At 37.7% G+C, this 23,640-nt stretch overlaps 2 protein-coding genes across 7 annotated transcripts in view; both read left to right on the top strand.

Moving 5' to 3' along the window:
- pnpla6 (patatin-like phospholipase domain containing 6) overlaps nt 1–16,053 on the top strand; it is a 36,296-nt gene extending 20,243 nt beyond the window's left edge. For 2 of the 6 annotated variants that reach the window (XM_080880616.1, XM_080880615.1), the window contains exons 16-37: nt 283–360; nt 542–747; nt 1,819–1,950; nt 2,113–2,236; nt 2,470–2,583; nt 2,686–2,761; nt 3,286–3,435; nt 3,592–3,655; nt 3,950–4,118; nt 4,264–4,446; nt 5,164–5,282; nt 5,551–5,707; nt 5,829–5,945; nt 6,055–6,124; nt 9,062–9,178; nt 10,894–11,010; nt 12,721–12,869; nt 13,207–13,359; nt 13,989–14,105; nt 14,232–14,319; nt 14,602–14,747; nt 15,094–16,053. In XM_080880616.1, the coding sequence (XP_080736742.1) occupies nt 283–360; nt 542–747; nt 1,819–1,950; nt 2,113–2,236; nt 2,470–2,583; nt 2,686–2,761; nt 3,286–3,435; nt 3,592–3,655; nt 3,950–4,118; nt 4,264–4,446; nt 5,164–5,282; nt 5,551–5,707; nt 5,829–5,945; nt 6,055–6,124; nt 9,062–9,178; nt 10,894–11,010; nt 12,721–12,869; nt 13,207–13,359; nt 13,989–14,105; nt 14,232–14,319; nt 14,602–14,747; nt 15,094–15,168 (2,721 nt within the window). In that variant the 3' untranslated portion in view covers nt 15,169–16,053. The remainder of the gene's footprint in view (nt 1–282; nt 361–541; nt 748–1,818; nt 1,951–2,112; nt 2,237–2,469; nt 2,584–2,685; nt 2,762–3,285; nt 3,436–3,591; nt 3,656–3,949; nt 4,119–4,263; nt 4,447–5,163; nt 5,283–5,550; nt 5,708–5,828; nt 5,946–6,054; nt 6,125–9,061; nt 9,179–10,893; nt 11,011–12,720; nt 12,870–13,206; nt 13,360–13,988; nt 14,106–14,231; nt 14,320–14,601; nt 14,748–15,093) is intronic. The other 4 variants (XM_080880619.1, XM_080880617.1, XM_080880620.1 and 1 more) reach the window with 2 other exon arrangements.
- Nucleotides 16,054–18,708: 2,655 nt separating this feature from the next.
- Nucleotides 18,709–23,003, top strand: LOC308395998 (ependymin-like; the record flags this gene model as incomplete). Its single annotated transcript, XM_080881058.1, has 6 exons — nt 18,709–18,784; nt 19,084–19,118; nt 20,370–20,504; nt 20,837–21,020; nt 21,441–21,528; nt 22,652–23,003. The coding sequence occupies 6 exons, from the start codon at nt 18,709–18,711 to the stop codon at nt 22,800–22,802; spliced, it is 669 nt and encodes a 222-aa protein (XP_080737184.1). The 3' UTR covers nt 22,803–23,003.
- Between the last annotated feature and the right edge of the window lie 637 nt (nt 23,004–23,640).

The raw sequence follows: 23,640 nt of genomic DNA, 5'->3' as shown, positions 1-23,640 counted from the left end.
GCAAGAGTTCAGTGGTGCTTTAGGGGGTTGTGTAATTCACTTGATGCAATCTGTGCCTCTGTGCAGGTGTTGCTACATTTAAACTTTTAAAATAAATTTGTGTAACTAGATCAAAGTGTGAGTGAAGAAATAAATCATTGCCTGCAGCACGATCTTTCTCCGAGGCTCAACAAAGTGGAGTAAAAGCATTTCATTCACTGTCTTTTTCCACTTAGCTTTATCGTTTGTCACTGCCCAATAAATTTTTGACTTTTGCTTTGCTTTCTGCCTTTTGTTATGCAGGACCCATCTCTGTTAAACAGCAGAGTGACTCTGCACCATGCAAAAGCAGGAGCTGTGTTAGCAAGACAGGGAGACCAGGTATTTCACACATTCTGAAACCCTATGACCTTTTGAAAACTTACAAATTACTCTTTTAATTGCATTAATAAAGCAGAAATAGATTAGATGTAGTAAAGAAAGAAAGTACATTACTGCAGCAGTAAAAGTTATTTTTGTCTTTGTATTTCTTTTTTCCTCCTTCCTATTTTCACTTCAAAAGGACGTGAGTTTGCACTTTGTCCTGTCTGGTTGTCTGCACGTCTACCAGCGGATGATCGGCAAGCAGGAGGATGTCTGTCTGTTTGTCACCCATCCGGGAGAGATGGTGGGCCAGCTTGCTGTACTCACTGGAGAACCCCTTATATTTACCATCAAGGCTGTACGAGACTGTACTTATTTGAAGATCTCAAAGTCTGAATTCTATGAGTGAGTCTTACGGCTTTAGTGCGGATAAACTTTTAAGTGCAAGAGATGCAAATAACTTTAGGTCACTTTCACTTATATTTAAGGTTATTAAAAATAAATTAACCTCCTAAGACCTGAACTCTTTCATGGCATGCATTTTTAATTTCTCTTTGCTATTTGGCTTTTTAGTGTTCGATAGAAAACTATTAAGTCACAATTGAGTAATAATGTGCAAAACTCTTTATTTGGTGTCTGAACACAGCAGCAAAACACAAAAGCAAAATGAGAAACAACAATTGTGCCTCTTTGAGCAATACGGCCCGTTTGAAAGCCATTTGAAAGAGCAAAATTTAGTATTGTGGTCTAGACAACCCAAAATGTGATGTCCCCATATGCAGATGTCAGGTCCCAGGAGGTTAATTTAAAAACGACATTTTTGTAAACCATCTGAAACAAATAAAAACTAATTAAAATACAATAAAAATATGGGAGAAATACCCTTAGTTTTAGCATCTGTTAATTTTATAAAATTTGTTATCACAACTTGCCGATGAGGCACCGATGGACATGTTGATTGAGAATTTGAATGCGATTCACCTGCTTTCAAAAACGCCTGCTTTTTTCTTCTTCTTCTTCTTTTTCTTTTTTTAATTATTATAATACGTGTGCTGATTTTCCTAAATTTTGCCTCTACCATTTGCGCTCCATACATTAATAATTAAAAACACTAAAACAACTGAAACTAATAAACACTAAACTAAAACTAAACATTTTCAAACAGTAAGAACTGAAATGAGCAAACCCACTCTGAAAGCTAACTGAAGCTAAATTGAGTTAAAAACAAAAACAAACATGCATACACATTTACACAAAGCTTGTATCACCTGAATAAATAAGAAAAAGCCAGCTTGTGAAATTCATACATACATCCAGAGAATATGAAAGCTTAAAATATAAAAAAGTAAACTTTTAGTATTCTTTTCTAAAGTAATCTCCCAGTTTTGAGTTATATCTCTCTACTTTTGACCATATTCCAGTGTGAATTATTCAGTATTTGTTCTCACTCTTTCTGTTATATGCTTCCCCCTGCAGGATCATGAGGGAGCAGCCCAGCGTGGTGCTGAGTGCAGCCCACACGGTTGCAATCCGGATGTCTCCTTTTGTCAGGCAGATGGACTTTGCCATTGATTGGATGGCTGTAGAAGCTGGCAGAGCCCTCTACAGGTACTCTGCTCTCGTCTTTACTTAGACAAAGAAATGAAAACAATCTTTGCATCTATGTGAAAACAATACTTGGTCATCCTGTTACATTTCTTATTATTCAGTCATAATTATAACGGTAAATGTAAAATATGCTTTTTCTTCCTGTAATCTACGCATCAACAGACAGGATGACAAGTCAGACTGCACCTACATTGTTCTGAATGGACGTCTGCGTTCAGTCATCCGTAAGGCGAACGGCAAGAAAGAACTGGTGGGGGAATACGGTAGAGGAGAACTCATTGGAGTGGTGAGAACAAGGCATTTTTGTCTCATCCTACCCATGTGTGAATAGATACTAGTTAGTAAAATAAGCTCAAGACTATTAAGTTAAAAACAGCTGTGGTCCTGAGCTAGGATTGGGACTAGAGCAGTGTGCTGCATGTTTCCACATCTGGAAAATTTCGATTAGATTTCTTCTCATTTCTTTTTTTTTTTTTTAAGTTTTAAGTGAGGGACTAATCCAATCTAACTATGTATCAGGTAGAGGCGCTGACCAAACAGCCAAGAGCCACAACGGTCCATGCTGTGAGAGACACTGAGCTGGTTAAACTGCCCGAGGGAACCCTTAACAACATCAAGCGACGATATCCACAGGTCTGTGACTTTGTCCTTGAAGTACTATTAAGTGGCTTTTTATGTTATTAATGTACTATAATAACATAGTTTCTTTTCAATTTTCTCTACTGTTGTGTTTAGGTGGTGACAAGGTTGATCCACTTGTTGGGTCAGAAGATTCTGGGAAATCTGCAGCAGGGTCGTGGGCCATTCTCTGGTAAGTCCAGTAAATTGAGGAGAAGAAAAAAACCAAAAAAAGATCAGGTGACCAGATTTAATGAAATGAGCATGCGCTAATGAGCAAGGTTGAGAACTAATGCAGAACCACATGAGACCATTATTCACTTTATTCAAAAATTAAATGGTATTCTAAATATTGCAGATGTTGCCGAGACATACACACATATACTACTGTTATTATTGCACGTCATCACTGGGACATGTGGTTGCACATACAGATTTAGTTTGTCATGCTAGTTTGATTAGTGTTGCTAAAGTTAGGAGTGTTATATTCTTTTCAGGGTAACGCCCCCCACGCCTGTGCAGGATGGCGTTATGCGTCACTCTGGTCATGTAGTTGAATGCTAATTTATCTTGACATAGTCTAGTTCATTTTGTCGATTCAAGTATTGACTAGTGAGGGCAGTAACACACACATGCGTGCTTCCTCACCAGCCAGCTGTGCTTTTACAGCCTTCAGTTTCTCATTCACTCCATTTGTTCACTGTTTTAATCTTTTAGGTTCAGCCCTCAGTCTTCCCAGCATGACAACAAGTGCTGATGTCACCAACCCAGCAAGCAACCTCTCCACTGTCGCAGTGCTGCCTGTTTGTGATGAAGTGCCAATCAATGCATTCAACCTAGAGCTCAGCCATGCACTTAGTGCCATTGGTAAACCCACACATTTCAGTTTTGTTCGTAAAAATCCTTTTTTTAGTGGGATTGCTTGACTTCTGTGTAGCTGTGTCTTTAAATTAAAGCAGGTCGACAAACAGACGCACAAGTTCTTTACTTTTTTGTGATATACAATTTGTTTGACTCTTGTAGGACCTACATTACTTTTAACCAGTGACATAATTAGAGAACGTCTGGGTGCTTCGGCTTTGGACAGGTCAGTCTGATAATCAAAGAATCTTGTCTGTATCACAAACCCTTTTTTCTTGTTGCTTGGGCTTTACTTGAAGCTATGCATTTAGTGTGTGTGTTATTTTTTCCTTACTTGTTTAGATGTTACTGAGTTTTGTATTTTTGTAGAGATAGGCATTGCAAATAAGTGCTATAAATGCTGTAGGCGTGGTTCGTGTTGCATACCTATAATGTATTAAAATGTAAACAAATTACTTCTGCTACTTTTCATACCTCCAAGTCGTTGTCTGTGTCTCTGCTTTTCTTCTCTATCCATCAGTATCCATGAGTATCGTCTCTCCGGCTGGCTGGCCCAGCAGGAGGACATCAATCGGATTGTCCTCTACCAGACAGACAACAGCATGACCCCATGGACACAGCGCTGCATCCGACAGGCTGACTGCATCCTCATTGTTGGTCTTGGGGACCAGGAACCTACACTAGGAGAAGTGTGTGTGTGTGTGTGTGTGTGTGTGTGTGTGTGTGTGTGTGTGTGTGTGTGTGTGTGTGTGTGTGTGTGTGTGTGGGAAAAGAGCTGGGAAGAGAAGAAATCTAATGGCAACAGATAACTTTAACTGTCTCGTCTTCCTTCAGTTGGAGCAGATGCTGGAAAACACAGCAGTGCGAGCTTTGAAACAGTTGGTCCTTTTGCACAGAGAAGATGGACCTGGACCTTCCAGGACAGTCGAGTGGCTCAACATGCGCAGCTGGTGCTCAGGGCATCTTCACCTCAAGTGTCCCCGGAGGGTCTTCTCCAGACGAGGTCCCAGCAAACTGGTACAGAGTCAATTTTTTTATAGGATTTTTAGATGCTTTCAGTTTATTTACATTTAGGGGTGGACAGAATGGCAGAGATATCAGTACCATAATTTCTAGAAGGTACAATATTCTAGGAGAATATAAAAGCCTTGTTTTGAATATTGAGTATGCTAGATTGATATTAACTACAGTCCACATGGGTTTGAGCCTCACATTTTAACAGTAAACAATACACAGTTCTCTGCTTTTTGCTAATTAGGGCACGTGCACACACATTACCCTTTCACATCTGCAGCTTTTCGCATTGTTAAATACTAGCCAGACCTCCTGACTCTCTTGAAGAGTAATTTCTTTTTCTGGCACTCCAGCCACAAGACACACCATTAGGATAGCTCTCACACTAAAACTTTTTGTAACTCGGTTACAGCTGCCAGTATGCACTTCATGTTGGAAACATCATAGAAGGTTTAGTTGGTAAAGCACTCCCCTGTCACTTTGGGGAGGCCTCACTGTTTTTTTTTTTTTGTTTTTTTTTGGGGGGGGTTGTTGTTTTTTGCATCATTTCATTCATTAAAATGTTGCTTGAGTGTTGTTGTTTTTTTTAAAGCAACCTCATCCAGCCCTATTTACTGTTCAACATAACAGCAATTGTAATATTTTGATAATATTGTTACACATAATAAAATGTAACCCCTGTATTTATTTTTGTGTGTTTTTCTTCCTGTGCTTGTGCAGAGGGAGGTGTATGAGAAGGTATTTGAGAAAACTGCAGACAGACATAGTGACTTCTCTCGGCTGGCCCGAGTCCTCACTGGAAACAGCATTGCTCTCGTGCTTGGAGGTGGCGGTGCTAGGTGAGCAAAGTCGATGAGACTTTCTGCACCAATAAAGTTCACAAACGTTCAGCAGTACTAAACTAATGTGCAGTTAATGTCTGTGTGGTAATGTATGGAAGGATTTCTAATGTGGAAACACTATGCTGTGCCTGTATACAGAGTAAAGCAGCATTAGGAAAATGTGTCTGTCTTTTAGTCTAAAAGCCATTTCAAATACTGATGTTGTAAATGTACTCTGCATCGTGCGTACTTGCTTGTTTTCAGACAAATTGTCTCCCTCTTACAGAGGCTGCTCTCATGTCGGTGTAATTAAAGCTATGGAGGAAGCAGGGATTCCTATTGACATAGTGGGTGGAACCTCAATTGGCTCTTTCATCGGTGCCCTTTATGCAGAAGAAAGGAGTGCTGTTAGAACAAAACAGAGAGCAAGAGAGTGGTCTAAGGTAGAGCACACATCTAGGACTATCAACGCAATCATTTTTTTGGTCATATCTGATGACAATTTAGTTTTTCACAAAAATCTGACAAACATCTACTAATTCCCTGCAATTCTTTGTTTAACAGGCAATGAATTCGGTGTTTAAAACAGTTCTGGATCTTACCTATCCCATCACCTCCATGTTCTCTGGCTCTGCCTTTAACACCAGCATCTATAAAGTGTTTCAGGACAAGCAAATAGAGGTGGGACTGTGGTACAAAATGTTTTTTCCCTATTGCAACAACATTGCCATAAGACAAGAGGGTTTTGTTTTTTTTCTATCATTAACTTTGAAATAAAATGTTTTCTCAGGACCTGTGGCTGCCGTACTTCAACGTCACCACTGACATCACGGCCTCAGCTATGCGTGTTCATCAGGATGGTAAGTGAGCGCTGTTCTAACCGCAGGGGTCGTTACCCCTGTAGCATTTTATTAGCTTAAAATTTAGTCGAGATTACTACAGTACGTTTGTATTTCACATTATGTTTACATGGAGTACATTTACTAAGATTTAAGAATAGTTCACATTCATGCATACATGTAAGTGGAAATGAACAGTTGCTTCTTTTTAAATTTAACCCAACTTAATCCATTTTTACTGCCCTGAATGACAGAAAACTAATGTGTGAAATTGGTTTTATATGTAATTAAATGGTTGCAGCAGTCAGTCAGAAATAATATGGTACAGTGATCAAAGCTCTTATCTAAGTGAATATACTGGCATGTTGTTCTACTCAGTCAAGTGTCACGAGGTACTAAAGGGATTATAATGTCTCGTATTCTCTAGATGGCAAATCTGTAAATGTTGTACGTTTAGGCTTAAGCTGATGCCACAAACAAGCATTTAGCTGGCTAATGCATTATGAGAGTGGCAGGATTGCATGTTCTCAGAAGTCTCAGATGTAAGGTTGGAGGTGGATGTACACCAAACTAAACTGAACTGGTGTGTTTGCAATCTCCACATAGACAAATACTAATATGGTGGATATATGTGTAGGTGGCAAATTGTATATTTGATTAAGGGGGGGAGGCTATGATGCTTCTCTGTACCTTCTCTCATATATAGGGACATAATTTCCAGTAATGAGGTCAGTACATGTAAAAGTCATCCCTGTGAGCCACTTCTTCTTTTGAACTGTAAATTATGCAAAACTACTAGAACAGCATCCAAGGCGTGCATCTGGAAATGGGCAAAACAGAGGCCTGCTTTTACTGTGTCCACTACCCGTGGGAGGATACTTTAAAGTTATTCTGAAAGCAGGTTTAAGTTCCTCATATCAAAATATATGAGACAGGGAGAAATACTAGATTGGATAATTAAAAATGTTTGAATATGTGATTACAGTGCAGTTATCAAAGGAACATGTAGCCTTTCGTTTGCAAACCCATTTATTTGTTCCTACAAAAAACATGCCAGTTTCAACCTTGTTTGGAGTATGCCTCCATTAAAGTGTTAGAAAGAGATTTTGCTAAGTATGTACAAAAGAAAGGACGTATGTTTTGATGCTTGTCTGTGTATTTGCTGAGATGTGTGTTCTTTTTGACTTGCTTAAAAATGCACCATCACTAACAATAGCCAAAATGAATCTCTGCAATCTAAAACGACTGTGTGTGGAAAAAACAACCCTCAAATCCAGTTTACCATTTTCTGTTTAATGCTCGTTTCTAATATTCAGTCTTGTACATTAAATGAAGTTATTGTAGTCTTTGATGTAAAATCAGTGTTTTGAATTATTAACTGGCTGATTGCTGGATTTGAGGAGTTCATAAGCTTTCAGGTCTCAGTCCTGCAGCTAAGCACGCTGAATGCTTATGTTTGCATCTTGGCATGTGGATGAACTAACTGCTAGAGTTACGCCTTCTTACTTGGTTTCATTGTTGCCATCTTTTGCCTCTTATCATGTGCCTACTTAAATTTCATTCTTTCTTTCTTCCTCTCTCTTCTATATCTGGATTTTCCTTTCTTACTATCGCCATGTGCTAATATAAAAAACAAACAAACCTGTAGCTTTTTCATTGTTTAGTGTCAATCCAATTTATGTTTAAAACTCCCCGAATTCACTTCATATATAACTTTATGTCTGGTCTTTCTGAGCATGGAGAGACATTACAGATATGCTCATTTATAGTTTACAACAAAGACAAAATAACCTGTGTAGTCACTCACCTCAGAATACTGAATCTTCTCCCATGTCAACATGTAGGATCCAGAACACTTTAACTTACCATTTACCGCATTGCCTTTTAGTGGTTTCCATCCCATGTTGCATCCATCACTCCTTCATCTCCATTCTGTGCTTTCTTTGGTTTTGGTTTTTTTGGTTTGCTTTTGTCCAGCATTTCTAGCTTGGTGCTATTGTGAATATGTCACTCTGAGTCACTGAAAGGAAATAATAACTGTCATTTTGATGGTTGTTGTAAGGCAGAGAGTTTGAATTACTTACTTTGGTTTTTATCCAGTGAGGAACACAGCCAAGGCACAAATTTAAGAATGATATGAAGCTAAATAGAAATTGCAAATCTTTTACAGAAAAATTACCTAGGATTTTTTTCCCTTTTTATATTTTTTAGAAGCTTTAGTTGGAGGCCTAAGACTCTCTGTCTGTCTCTCTTTCCTTGTTTCTGTCTGTTCATCTCATGTCTCTTACAGTTATCCCTTGTCTTCTTGTCTTTATCGCACCTTGCTGGATGAACCAGTCATCTAACAGTGCTAATACTATTTCTCTGACATGCTTAATGAACACATCAGATAGCATCACTGTTCTTTATTTTCTTTTCAAATTTGTTCTCTGATACTTTGTTCTTTCTCCTTCATTTTCTTTCATTTACATCACCACTGGCTTTTAATATTTATCCTAAAAATAAACTGTTCATGTCAGATCATATTCTGTTCCTTGAATTAAATTTTACTTCACAAATATTTTGATATCCTGTTAGTATTCTGAACAAAGCTCTGAGGTAACCTCTTTTCCCTCAAATAGTTACATTTAAAAGGTTATAGAGTACTCCTGCAGTTTAGCTCTCTATATAAAAGGTGGATCATATTAGAATTTGCAATATTTTCTTAAAATCACAGGCATATAAAAGTAATTTTGATGAGATTATACTCCCATTTCTCTTTTTAGCTACTTGCGGCTACTTTCAGTTTCCTCACTATCTTGCAGGCATTTCTTTCTCCATGTTCCTCGCTCTCTCTCTCTCTTTATTCTTCTCCTTTCTTTCTTTTACTCTCCTTCATATTTCTTTTACCCCATCTGTGATGTGGAGTCTGGCCCATATTTGATGTGTTGCTCCTTTTCCATCTCCATTTCCTGACAGGTTGTGTCTGGCGCTATGTTAGAGCCAGCGCCTCCTACACCCCCTATTTACCTCCCCTGTGCGACCCCAAGGATGGCCACTTGCTTGTGGATGGTTGCTATGTTAACAATGTCCCAGGTCAGATTTTAAACACCCGCTCACCAAAACCTCCCCCCTCCCGCCTCCATCCCCAAATCGACAATCAACCACCCAGCTACCCTCCTCTTCTTTCGTCTCCCTCCCAAGTTCTCAATGTAACTAACCCCACCTTGACTTGGTGGATATTGGGAGCCCATGGTTTGGAAGGAAAGACTACATCCTACATATATCTTAAAGCCCAGATTGCATCATACCGTCTCTCCCATTGACTTTGTTATTCACACAGAGAACACGTTTTATCCATTTAGCTTAGTGTCACCTAAAAAAAAAAATCACGAAACCCACTGAACTCCACTGTGTTTATTCAGTCTCAGGATTTCTCCATGCATGTTTGGATATCTGTCGGTCATAGAGAGCTGCATGATCATCAGGCTTCATCTGAACACATCTATTTGCTGAAACTCACACTTCTCCTATGACATTAAGGTTGAGGCATGTCTTCATGCATCACTGTACTTGGCTTTTTTTCTTTCTTCTTTGTCATTTTCAATTGAAGTCAACCTGAATTAATTTAGATGTTGGCAGATTTATCAGCTCGAGATCAAGTATAGAGAACAGACAGTATTCAGTGTTGAACTGACGAGATGGTGAACGGCTGCAATCTACATGAGATGTTGACATCACATGTAAATCACTGTGTGTTCCAATTCACCTAAATGTGTATGTCAAATGGACTGAAATGCAATTTGATTCCCTGCTTCTATTTTATTTCAGTCATCTCTGCCTACAGGAGCATGTTCAATCCCTCCTATCCAGCTGTTGTCCTCTCCCCTGGCTTTGCTTGCTTTTTTATGCATGCCAGTATGTTAGTTAAAGCCATCCCATCTATATATCTTTCATAAATATATATTGATGACAAATATCATTATTATTATTATTATTATTATTATTATTATTAGAAAATATGTGTTCTGGATCTTGCTGTTGCACATTGCACCTCTTATACACAGTCAACGAAGCCCTTAAAATGACAAACAATCAACAGGGATGAAAATCTGCAAGTGGTGTTTTTTCAGAAGTCACATTTCAGTAATGTAATTCTGTTCAAGCATTCACATATTCTCTATGCATAGTAGCACCCCTCACTTTTCTCTGTGGTGCTCCTTATCCTTCCAACCCATGCAGCACTTTGTCTGCTCCTGCCCTCTGCTGACACTGAGCTGTACTGCAGGACAGAGTAGGCTGGTTGCTTCCCTGTAATATTCACTCTGAAAAATCTCCAAACATTGTCACATCAACATCTACTACTGCTCCGTCCCTACACACAGTTGGCAATAGGAGTAAAATTGGATTCTACTGCTTTGGTTTATTCACTAACGTTGCAATAGGTCTGTAGATTTTGAGGAACTTATAAAGGAGGATCATATGCAGTGAAGCACTGTTTTTGGGACATAGTTTGGAGATGAAACAACCTTGATTCTCTGTGATGGTTGCCATTTACTTTTTTACCTTTTGCACAAGCCACACAGGATCTATGTGCAAGGTAATGAGGTTTGCAGTGGTTTACAGCAGAGTTTAAAGGTAGGCAGAACGACAGTCCTAGCCTTTGCAGGGATCGACTACCTTCTTTTGTCCGACCTCGCTCTGGTGTTTGGATTGCGGTCTGTGTCGACACTAATCTGAAACGTATAGCAAACATTATTGAGATGTTATCCCCCCCTTCCTCCTCCCTCCTTCCCTCCTTGGTGTGCCAGGCTCACTGTGGCGCTATGTACGGGCGAGCATGACCCTCTCAGGGTACCTGCCGCCTCTCTGCGACCCCAAAGATGGCAACTTGCTAATGGATGGTGGCTACATCAACAACCTGCCAGGCAAGTATAGGTGGTAACCCCCTGCTCCCCACCTCACCCCACCCCGAACCAATCCAGTCCTTAATTTCTATCCAACTCCTGTCTCCCAGAGGAGGGGGAAGGTGGGATGGTGATGGGGGGATGCTTTGAATGGTGGTTTTTAGGTTAGCAATATTAAGAGGTTGTGTTTTTAAGTAAGTGGATGAATGCTTAATGTTAATGGAGGAAAGTCCTGTGGTATTGCTGAGCTTTCCCCATCTGAATATTAAGCCGGTTCAAATTTATATAATGAGAAAATTCAAATCAGTGGACTGAAAAGCCCAGATTAAAACAAACTATACTTTAAATCAATCGCTGAAGTAACCTGGTTTGCCAGATGGGGGAAGAAATGCAACGTTTAAAGTTTATTTAAATTTTATATAAATACAAGGCTTTTTCTACAACTAGGAAATATTGCATTAAACAGTGGGGATGTATTTGTATGTGAAGCAGCCTGGTGTCAGATAGGGATAGAATTAAAAATGTTGGAGAGAAGTTTCTAGTAAATATACATTTGAAGAAATGGAAACAAATCCTCTTCTGACATCAAAACCGCCATGCATAAGACGCCAGTCTGCTTTGAGATTACATTCTGATTCTTCTCATGTTGAAACTGTTGTATGATTGGCAATAATATTTTTAACAGGCTTGCAGCAAAATCTTAATTGGTATTATAATCATACAAATGTTCCACACATTTTCAAAATTAACTACTTCAGGCAAGTTTACATTAAAACAAACCCAAAAAGCTGCCTGGTGAGGTTTCTGTTTAAGCTGTAAGAATAAAACGTAAGTTTTTTTTGTCACGTGCTTTCAACAAGAGGAAAAATCAGTGGTGTGTGTTCAGACTCAGGGGAACAACTTTTTTTGTCTGCAGACTAGTAAATGGATGATCATTGCTTAAAAGCAACTGCACAGAGCCAAAGGTACATATTCCTGAAATGTTTGTGCGATGATGATGACAATTGAGATGCATACTACATAGTTTTCATTTTGATGTGGCGGTGAAAATTCCCCTGAGTCTGGGTTGATGTATTTATAATAAAAAAATATCCTCTGTACTGAAGAAACAGAACCATATTTCACAATGAGACTGGCCTATTGCAGTTTTCTGCTCTGCATTTAAATCATTTCTCATTGTGTCCCGGCTAATGCTTTGTGAAATATGGTGCTGCCTGGGCCCAAAAGATTGATCCAGTGGAAGGGAACTTTGTCAAATTAACATCCTGTGTTTGTTTGTTTCACTCTGCCTTCTGTGTAGCTGCTTTTAAAGTTGTTCTTGGGGTGCTGGATCAGTGTTTCAGGCTTGTGGGTTGTCTTCCACAGACTCAACACCACAAAAATGCCTACTATTGCAAAGCTCCTTTTAATAAGGGGATAAAAAAGGCCCTGCGCTATTTGGCCAGGAAATATGTATAGTTTACATATATACATCTCATTTAATTGGCTGTAAATTCTCTGAAGTGAGCTTACAACTTGTATGTCTTAAAAGTTTTGTGTTTTTGTGGTGTACGTCTGTTAGAACACTGAGCCTCTAAAAATGAAGGTTTCTGGAGGCAAACCTGAAACAAACTTATTAACACCGTATTTATTGTCTTATCATCTCTGCTGCCGGATTTTGTGACGCTATGGTCGTTCGTCTGCGTGATTGTGTGCTTGTGTGTGAAAAAACTGGTGTTAAACGTCTAACAGCGGACATTGCGAGGAACACGGGTGCCAGAACAGTCATTGCCATCGACGTGGGTAGTCAAGATGAGACTGACTTGTGTAACTATGGCGATTGCCTGTCGGGCTGGTGGTTGCTGTGGAAACGGATCAATCCCTGGGCAGAGAAAGTAAAGGTACTGGATGCAGGAGTTTTCCTGTCTTAGATTGGGCTAACATAAATGTCTTTTGTAACTGAGTAAGTGGAGTCCAACAATACTGGTTCCAAATGTTTCTATTTGGCTCGAGCTAAAACTTTCTTAGAGGGTGCCAAAATTTTTCTATGAAAGATTTTTCTGGGAAAAAGCCTTTTATGGGTTGGCAGTATGAGGCAGTGGTACCTTTTGAGTCCATCTGATCAATGTGTAGCATATCCAATTCTGCTATGGAATCAGCAGATTCATCTTTATTTATTTATTGTGAAATCTGGTAGTGTGTTGTCTGAATAAAGATCTATGATACTCCCTTCTGTAGGTGCCGGACATGGCAGAGATCCAGTCACGGTTGGCCTATGTGTCGTGCGTGCGACAGTTAGAAGTGGTTAAGAAGAGTGCCTACTGTGAGTACATCAGACCACCCATTGACCGCTTCAAGACCATGGACTTTGGCAAGTTTGATGAGATCTATGTGAGTTACTTACCCAGTATGGGGTTTTTAATTGCACAAAAATACACTTTATTTGTGTGAACCTGAAATCAGGCTACTTCCAAAATGGGTGTAATCTCTTTGAAGGGTGAGAATCTGAAAAACAAGTACGATCACACATCCTATCACTACACAATTGATTATACACCTCTAAGCATATATGGTTAAATATTTCCTAATACAAATGACAATAATAAAATCTAAACCCATCAAGTACAGTTGTGTAAATCCCTAGTCTCATATTATGGATCAGCTTTAAAATTCGTGTGTCTATCATCTGATTATTTGGGCAAAAAAGGGAGAAGTACTACTTTGGTTTCTGTTTATACTGGAAAACAATGTGGGCTTCTTTGAAAATGGAATCGACAGCTAATTTTTTAAATGTTTTTTTTAAGTAAAGCTACTAGCTTTAGATAGTATATTGCAACATAAGAAAAGCTATCACAGCTTTAATTAGTCAACTGTTGGTTTAACATCCCATAGTGCAAATATAAATGTTTATTATTACTCTAAATACACCACAGGATCCATCAGTGTTTCAGTCTGAATTTAAATCAGTTGGTCTGTTTCTAAACACTTACAGCTTTCATTTGAACTACTGTGTATTGCAGGATGTGGGCTTTCAGCACGGCAAGTTAGTGTTCACTGGCTGGGCTCGGGGTGACATCATCGAGAACATGCTGAAAGACCATCGTTCAGCCGACTACAATGACAGCAAGAGAACAGATGTGAGAAGGGCACATACGCACACTTAAACTATTAATCCTATCTTACATGGCTGCTGTAACTCGTGTCTTTAAAGGTGAACCTGCAAGTTCTATATGTAATACTAATAATAACATGTTGTCCATTAGTCCTACACGTGTCCAGGAGCTGACTTCACTGATCTTGCAGAGATTGTATCGAGGATAGAGCCAGTCCAAAGCTACCTTGCTGCAGAAGGTAAATAATTACTAATTCATTATTGTCTAGAAAGAGTTGCTCTTGATGTTTTGTTGGAATATATTTTCCTTCTGATGTAGAATAGTAAAGACAGAGCTTACAGCATTCTCCTTTGTGACAACGTACAATTCAGTAAGTCTGATAAATAAGGAATTGTATCCTTGTCTCTTTTCTTGAATATAATAGGGGATGTTCCTGATATTTTATGAGTGCCACCTTAAATGGATGGGTCAGTCTCAATAATTTCTTTCTATAATATCTCCTCTAAATCTTTCTGATCAGCGGAGGAGTCGGACTGTCTGACAGAATATGAGGAAGATGGAATGGACACAGTAAGAGAGGAAGAAGGGGAGGAAGAGGAGGATGAAGCAGAGTACCCTGAAGACCACTCTCCTGGGGAGTGGGGACAGAATGGAGTTTTTCAGACGGTAACACTACAGTTTTAATTCTCTGAGCTCCAGCAACCAGTCTTTGCTCCAATGAAACAATAATAACTCACCTCTTTAGATGAAAAGCTCTCCAGCAAATCTTCAGACCCTTAAAATGCTTCAATGTTTATTACACTCCACATTACAAATAATACAATGAAACATACAGTCACCATACGCTTTATTATGTCAAACATGCTAGTACCAAGGTCCTGTAAACCTTCCTAAGACATTTTATGTTTGATATCTTGTGTCCAAGATGAGATTTTGTCAGGCGAGAAACGGAGGATCTCTTGGCATTAGATTTAAGTTACACCAAATGGTTAAAACACTGTCTTCTCTACAGGATGAGGAGAAATCTGTGAGGCAACGTCGGAAACTTGCCAGTGACTCCAACACCTCTGAAGTCTCAGACTGCTGACAGTCGGCCACGAAGGAGTAGGAGGATAAGACTAAGGGTCCATAAATTTTCAGTGTTAGATGTGGGCATCACACTCAGCCCTTGCATCTACTAAAAACTCAAAGTTTTCTTTCTGGAGCATAGCCACTTATTGTCTAAACTGCTGAATCTTCTTTGCATCAAGTGACTTTCTCCTGATTATGCGGTTTAAGAACAGGCTTTGAAAATTTACCCCACCCAGAATCTGTCTCTTCAGACACGTCAACTTTACTGTAATTCCAACCATAACAAAAACTGAGACTCTAAACTTCCATTTCAGCAACTGGAATCACCTGCATGTTCCTTCTGTTTCTCTAAATCTTTATGTACATCTTTAATGTCAGCACACCTTATCTGCACTGTGTCATTGATGATTTGACATACATAGTCCTCAGTTCTGATGTGTGCTTGTTCAGATGAGTGTGTGTGGGTTACCTGTGTGTTGGAGTGACTGGTACTGATGTGTAAAGCTGTGAATTGTTGAAATGGTAACTGGGCACTAAAAGGAAAAGTAGGGAGCATAGACAGAGCTGTAATTACTAATAATGTAATTATGTTAAGCTTATCCTAGATACCATGTAGAAAGTCAGTTAGGGAATGCTACAGGAAGAATGGCAAATTGTTATCACCAAAGTGGAGTGGTTGAATGAGCAGAAATATTTGTGAATTAATGCAGTGGACAGGTTTCAAAAATACATTGAGATAAAGCTGGGTGGATGGGGAGGAATATGGAGTGTGCGGTGAAAGTTAGGGATGAATGTGAGTGGACGACATTTTGTCTGTGTGCTAAAAATCTGCCGTTTGAGTTGTTTTTTTTGAGATGATGCCAGATAAAGACGATGCCTTTTCTACCAGAGTTCAACACACTCAGAATGAGCATGACTGTGGAGCGATCATTTGACTGACACTAAACAACAAACAAGTTTGCGTCTGCCTATGCTTAGGCAAGGTCACACGCACAGTACTCAGGGTTCCTGCGTATGACTTGACATTTATGCCAATAGTGTCCTCTGGTGATAACAAGGTGTACGTGTGAGTGCATTGCAAATTTTGGAGTAATGATAATCTCCAAAACGAGCCAACATTATCTATAAAACCCTGACAATATCAACAGATTGTATGTGGATAATACGCAGAAATCCCGAGTAATCCTAAACCTCTAAATCACAGAAGTTCACCTAATATAATATTTAATTCATATGGACCTCTTGTAGAAACTGTAACAAGATTATATTAAAATACACAAAATGTTCATATTAATATATGTATATGAAGTGAGAATTTGTAAGTTGATGCTTTGCTGCAAACCAAGGGAACTTACACTGGAAAAAAAAAGGGGTTTGTTCTTGTAACATCAGTTCAGTTATTATGGACAGTTGCCAGACTTGTTTTCGTTTTCTTTTATTTATACATGTCAACTAATTCATTTTTAAACTCGGAGACAGGATCGTATGTTGTTTTAATGAACTTGGCTTGAGCACTTTGCACTGAAATGTTTGAGTTTATTCCTTTTCTTTAAAGATGGTTGTTTTAATGATTGCCCTGAAACTTGAGATGCCAAGGGAATCTAAGGTATAAAAAAAGGTTAATATTTAATATGCATATTGAAAAATAAATATAATATGCATCCAATTATGTGTAACCTGTATTGTTTTTGTCTATCAAACTGTTTTTATGAGATTTACTTGTCTCACATCTGTCTACTAGCTGTGATTTTCAGCTTATTTTAAAAGGATACTGATTTTGGTCTACACCAGAAGTTTATTTGCATATATATATATATATATATATATATATATATATATATATATATATATATATATATATATATATATATATATATAGATAGATAGATATAGAGATATATATATATATATATATATATCTATAGATATCTAGATAGATAGATATCTATCTAGAGATAGATCATATTTTTAAAAATTACTTTTAAGACTTTTTACAGATCTCACTGTTTGTGAACATAATTTTTAAGCAGATTCCCCAGACATCTTCCTCATTTATTTTTCAACAGGCATTTTAAGATCATTTAATCATGCTGTTATATTAATGCTACTTGTTATTTATATGAAATTTAGCACTGACAGTAACGCACACAATGTATTTAATAGCTTCTGCTTTTTCACCCATTTCTCTTGGTAAAGTATTTGATAATCCTTCTTTATTTACCACTATGCATTCTGCTAATTTGAGAGTCAATTGTGTAAAGACAGATTTATATATATGATGAACATGCATATGCTGATATACATTTTTATTTTTTTCCCAAATCTCTTTCCACTGGAAATTGGCCTTGTGTGAACTGTAATGCCCTGAATAAAGGGGGTCATTTATCACACTCACTCACAGGTAAAAAATAAATAATAATAACAAGTAAAAAATATATTTATTAAAGTGTCATTGTGGATTTTGTTATGTAGGGAAGAATAATAAGAAGGTGACCGTTAGAATTTCTGAACATTAGAGGAATATTTGAAATAATGACATTATTAATCAGCTACAGTTGGGCTACTGAAAAGTGGTGGCGATCATATTTGTTTTTATACAAATACTCAACACATAAAGTAAGCATTACTTTTTGTATTTTGGTTAATGTTGATGTATTAATCATTGTTGCCACTTGTGGTATTCAAAACCTAGAATGTCAGTGGGCAGATCACCTCAGCAGGATTGATAACCTATCATGCTTTTAGAGTATGCAAGTTAAAAACGTTAGTTTTTAAAGCCGGTGAGACCTTTGGTCTGTACTAACTGATGCTTTTAAGTGAGTCAGTTGTTTAATTTTTAGTTCCCCCGGTAGAAGTGCATAACCAAAGGATCCTGAAGAACTCGCCACAGTGTGACATTCAGATATGCTTTTGTCATCAAGGCTGAGAAATAAGCAGGTGGAGTTATTTAGAATAACATGGGAATATTTACATCTGCAGTTAAAAGATTGGAGCCATTTAGCCCATTAACTAATGATTTACAGGTAAATTTGTTTTTGAGAAAGGCACTAAATCTTCAGGTTTGAATAGCACAAACTGTAAGAAGACTTGCAACACATGCAATGCAAAATAATTATAGGTTAAGGATTAATTGTTTGCAATAACCTTCAAAAAGGGCTATACTATTAATGTTCATTTTTATTATTATTAATTTTTATCTTTCAGATTAAGGACCTTTTCTTTAATACTTTAATGACATTCTATACACCCTTTTTTTTTTTTTTTTGCAAAAGATATGTAAATTTAAGATAAAATATAAGGCATATTAGAATAGCCTACTTGCATTTTATTTTCAGTTTAAGTCATGAGCTTTAGGCTTCAACATTAAAAACAGCCATGTCTTGTAAACTGTAAAGTACAACTGTTAATTATTTAGTGAAGTAGATAGTCCAGAAAACGCACAAGGACGTCACATGATGTGGGCACTGCCTCCTGTTAGCAGATTTATATGGAAGTGTTTCCTGAACCAGAGCGCTCACAGATTCTCCTGGTCCGGCGACTCTGCAACTTTCTCACCATGAACTTCATTAGTGTGCTGTCCTGCCTGAGCCTCTTGCTGGCAGTGGGTGTCGCCCAATACCCCAAACCCTGTGGTGAGTATGGACTTAGATGAACAAGATACTCAAACTGATGTCTATATCTGTGTTAAGAGACCTGCTAAATGTGCCTGAAACAGAAATATGAAAAAACTCAATTCATAATGTTAGAAAAGTTATTTTTACTCAGAGACACAGACATATTTTTTAATCTATCTTAAAAACCAGGTATAGTCAAACTAGGCTGCCAAGATTAATTTGTATAGTAAGCTAAGGTTCTCCAATGAGTATATTTATGCATTTAATTTTAGATTGTTATAACAAATGAAGCTTGACTTTGACTTTCTGTTCCACAGTCGTTCCAGAGCTGCTGAGTGGAGGGCTCACTGTGGTGAGTTCACTGATGTGCTCCACAGATAATCTTTAGGAACTTACTATATATCTCTATTGCTCTGATCAGTGTTAAGCAAACTTCTCTTGCATTTTATGCCAACTAAACCCTTTTCTGTTGGATGTAATATGTCCTTACATAATAGTATGATTATGCAGCAACAGAGCAGTTTTTTGTGCCTTAATATGTACAGATTAGGTTTTAACAGAGATGGAAAGTAATGAAGTCTAAATACTTCATTACTGTACTTAACTAGAATTTTCAGGTGTCTGTACTTTTCTTTAGTATTTATTTTTCTGACAACTTTTTATTTTTATTCCCTACATTTTTAAAAAATATCTGTACTTTCTAGTTCACGCATTTTCAAAAAAAGCTTGTTACCTTTGGTTTGTCGCACACTTGGTTTGCCTAACCCGCACTTCAGCATCTAGCCAAACACATGAGTGTGTGTGCAGTTTGTCACACAGAGTGTTGCTAGCTATATTCATATTGACACTATATTGCAGTGGTATTGGATAAACTGGAAATGCAAAGTTTACATGTAAGTCCTCACTTTTGTAAATCAAATATTGGGTCTGTACGTGTGGCATTATATTTTTACATATTGTGAAACATGCTGCAAAACAATCTGAATGCATTATTTAAAGGTTTCATGAAAATACTCAGAAGTTTTGAAATGAATTTGAAATTAAGCTGATTGTGGCTGTATACAGTATAATATGAAGACAGCATAAACAGCTTACTGTCAGTATAAAGGATGGAAACCAGCCAGGACAACTTATGAAATAACTGCTGATGTATTGTTGAATTCAGCTGTGTAGATCCACAAAGACCAGGTCAGCTGATCAATAAGCTGAAGTTGAAGTACTTCAACTTGTACTGAAATATGTTTTAACATTAGTACCTGGGTTTTAGACATTAACTAGAGACAAGTTCAGGAATATATGTTTGAGACATTCACTTTCTCACATGCTCACAAGCCTCACAAGATGATATCATTTGCTTCAGATGAGTTCTCACAACTAGAAACACTTCATTTCATTGAGACAAAGATTTTGTTGCTTGGATGGACACATGATATCCAGTTTCTTGCTGTGAATCAATTAGACAGTTCTCTGTGCTTTTCTCAGTAGTGCAGTCAGACATCATACAAACTTTTGAACTAAAGACATAGCAGATTAAATATAATTTAATGACCATTAAGTAATGTTTAGGTCATTCATAAAACTGGCTTTTATCTCTCCTTTTCAGATGACTGGCGATGGACTCATCTCCTCAACGGGATTAATAACCTATGATGCTTTGGGACAGAGGATGCGAGTTAAAAACTTCGGAATTGGTGACAATCAGGACTTTGCTCTGGACCAGCTGATGCTTTTTAGAGAGGTAGTAAAGCCTCATTAAACTGTTAATGTTTTGTGTTTTTTTTCCTTCATAATGATCCCTCCCACTTCAAAAAGTATCTAAATATCATTCAAATTACTCATTTCTTCTGTCTTACCTAACACATAAACAGAATTCCAATCTTTAGAATAAAAAAATAAATGAACGTAGTGTGACATTTGAAAAAATAAAATGAAAGTATAAAATGACAAAAACACACTGATATTTATGCAAACATATTATAAGACCGTGCTGGCTACAATACTACAGTGGCAGCATACAAGCCAAGATGTGAACAGGCAAAGAGCATTCACTCTCTTTGTTCATCCTTTCAGGGGGTCTATTACGAGTCCAACTGGAAAACACTCTCTTGCAAGAAGATGAAGCTGGATTCCTCCTTCATTCCCATGCAAGTTCCCCCTGATGCTAAACTGATGGGTCAGGTGTTCATGGGCTCCTCCTCCTCTTGGGGAATGGGTGTGCTAACCAACACCTGGTATGGCAGTCTTTCAGAAAATGGTAAGAAGAAGCAAAAATAAATGTGTTCTGTACTAATTCTAAGGCTGAAAGGCCATGAATACTACCACTAGTGCTATGTGCCATTTTCATTATTTTGGAAGACAAATTTTAATTTATTTTTGTGTAAATGTACACACTGATTGGTAATTTCAAGTAGACATTGTAGTAAAGGATTGGCAGTATGTTACAATAAACCTTTCTATCCTACTAGTTATTAGGTTAAGCCAATGTACTACTAAATGACCAAATTACCTTTGCCTGTGCATGCATGTCGAGCATAGTGACAAGAAGTGTAAATTCCTATTTATGACAAAATAAAAAGAAATAGTAGTGAATTTAGTAAATGTAAAATAACACTTTTTTTTCATTTATGCCACTCAGGTAGCCTGTTTACATATAACTTATACTGTATGTTTTCAGGCTTTTATTCAACTGTCTTTACTGAGATCGGCTGCATCCCTGTGTCCTTCGCAAGCTATACTCCACAATCTGGGTGGCTCACTGTCAGGTAACTGTAAGAGAGTCTGTCTCGAATGTAAAGGGAAGGTATGTAGACAGACTCAGCAAAAAAAAGTTGAGTTATGAGAAAAGGGTAGATTAGATAAGATTTACAGTATTCTACATGACATATGAAACTTAGACATAAATGAAATTCCATAAATTAATATATACTAACCAACATGACAGGCACACAACACACACAGCACACCTCTCCCCATCTGAAGCCTACACAGCCAATTAGTCCAGATATACCAATAGCTGGTAAGCCAGTAAAACTACAAAGCAACATGAACATCTGAGAAACACATAACACTCAGTAATTTATCACTAGCTCAATTTCATGGCTAAATGGTTCCCTATAAATAAATAATTAAAAATTCAATAAAAATTCAAATATTCTTAACAAATCCATTTAAAACAAGCCTTCCTACAGAAAGACCCCCCCCCTTCCCAACTTGGTTTGGCCCAGTGATGTCAACCATGACATCACCAGCACTATAAAAGTAACAAGATACTTGACCTGCATGGATCCTGGGGAAAAAATTTTTTTTAAAATTGAACATTATAAAAGAAACTTGAAAATGTATGTGTGTGTATTTCCTTTAACTTGATCAACTGTTTTGATGTTAACCACAAATTTAACACACACACAAAGTGAAGCAATGTTACCTTAGGATTGGCAAACCACAGCAAATAAGCACAAGCAGACAAAACAATATAATGTTGTGTGTAAAATTAACACGCATAAGACAAATGGTGAGTGTTAAAGTGTGCAAATGCTCCACCCACTTTGTCGCAGTAATATAAAACTAAAACAGACAAAATGGAACAAAAACTGTGCTAATGATATTAAAAACAACTTCAGCAACCATTTTAGATTTGAGAGGGAATTTCTTTTTATTACAGTATGTCTAACAATATAATGCAAACACATATCATATTATTATATTATACAGTAGAAAACAGAATCATATGTATGAGAACCTGTTTTGGATTTTTGACCCTGAACCATGCAAAAGTTAAGACACTGAAGTGTTACGGTGTTCTATTCTCTGCTTTCCATCTGTAAATTTTGAATTTGATGTTGGTAACCTAGTCATACAAGTAAACTTGTATTTTTTTAATTTCAGCACCTTCAACTGGGTAATTGGCACCTCAAACCCTATGGACTACTTGCCTCCTGATTTCTGTGCCAACTCTGAACTGGAGGAAACAGAAACACCACATAATTTCTTCACTGTCATGGAGTCTCTGGCCATGAAGAGCAAGAGAATAGAGTAAACATCTTGAGCATCTTGAGAAAGATAATTACAGATAATTACAAATCCTGTCCCTCAGCAGAAATCCATATTTGACCTGAATGATTCAGTCATCATCATGAGATGATCACTGGATCATCATGTCATTTTAAAGTTACATTAACATGACATCCAGCAGAGTTGTCATCTGCAATTCACAGACCTTACCTTTGGATTGTAGGTAGAAAATGTAAATAAAAAAAATCTATATTATTAGAGTGAGAACTACAGATACGCAGTCAACACTACATAAAGGAGACCTTCAAATAACAGTTTTCAGATTTGCTTTGTCTTCTGTCTTTGTCATTATGTCAATAAAATTATTTGCACTTAAATGCTTGTGTGGAAAATGTTAATATAATATCGTGGCTCAAGAGTTGGGAGTTCGCCTTGTAATCGGAAGGTTGCCGGTTCGAGCCCCGGCTCCGACAGTCTCGGTCGTTGTGTCCTTAGGCAAGACACTTCACCCGTTGCCTACTGGTGGTGTTCAGAGGGCCCGGTAGTGCCAGTGTCCGGCAGCCTCGCCTCTGTCAGTGCGCCCCAGGGTGGCTGTGGCTACAATGTAGCTTGCCATCACCAGTGTGTGTGTGTGAATGGGTGGATGACTGGTTGTGTAAAGCGCTTTGGGGTCCTTAGGGACTAGTAAAGCGCTATACAAATACAGGCCATTTACCATTTTTACCATTTGCATTTGCACATTCCTGCTGTTTGATTACACCTAAGTAAAGACTTTAAAGGAATTAACTGGGTACGCACGAAAAATTAGTGTCACCATATTAGTGTGAAACAACATGTAAAATATGGTTTTATGAAGAACAAAA

This window comes from Rhamphochromis sp. 'chilingali', assembly GCF_963969265.1.
Source record: "Rhamphochromis sp. 'chilingali' genome assembly, chromosome: 4".
Taxonomy (NCBI): domain Eukaryota; kingdom Metazoa; phylum Chordata; class Actinopteri; order Cichliformes; family Cichlidae; genus Rhamphochromis; species Rhamphochromis sp. 'chilingali'.
This window is presented reverse-complemented; position numbering and strand designations above follow the sequence as displayed.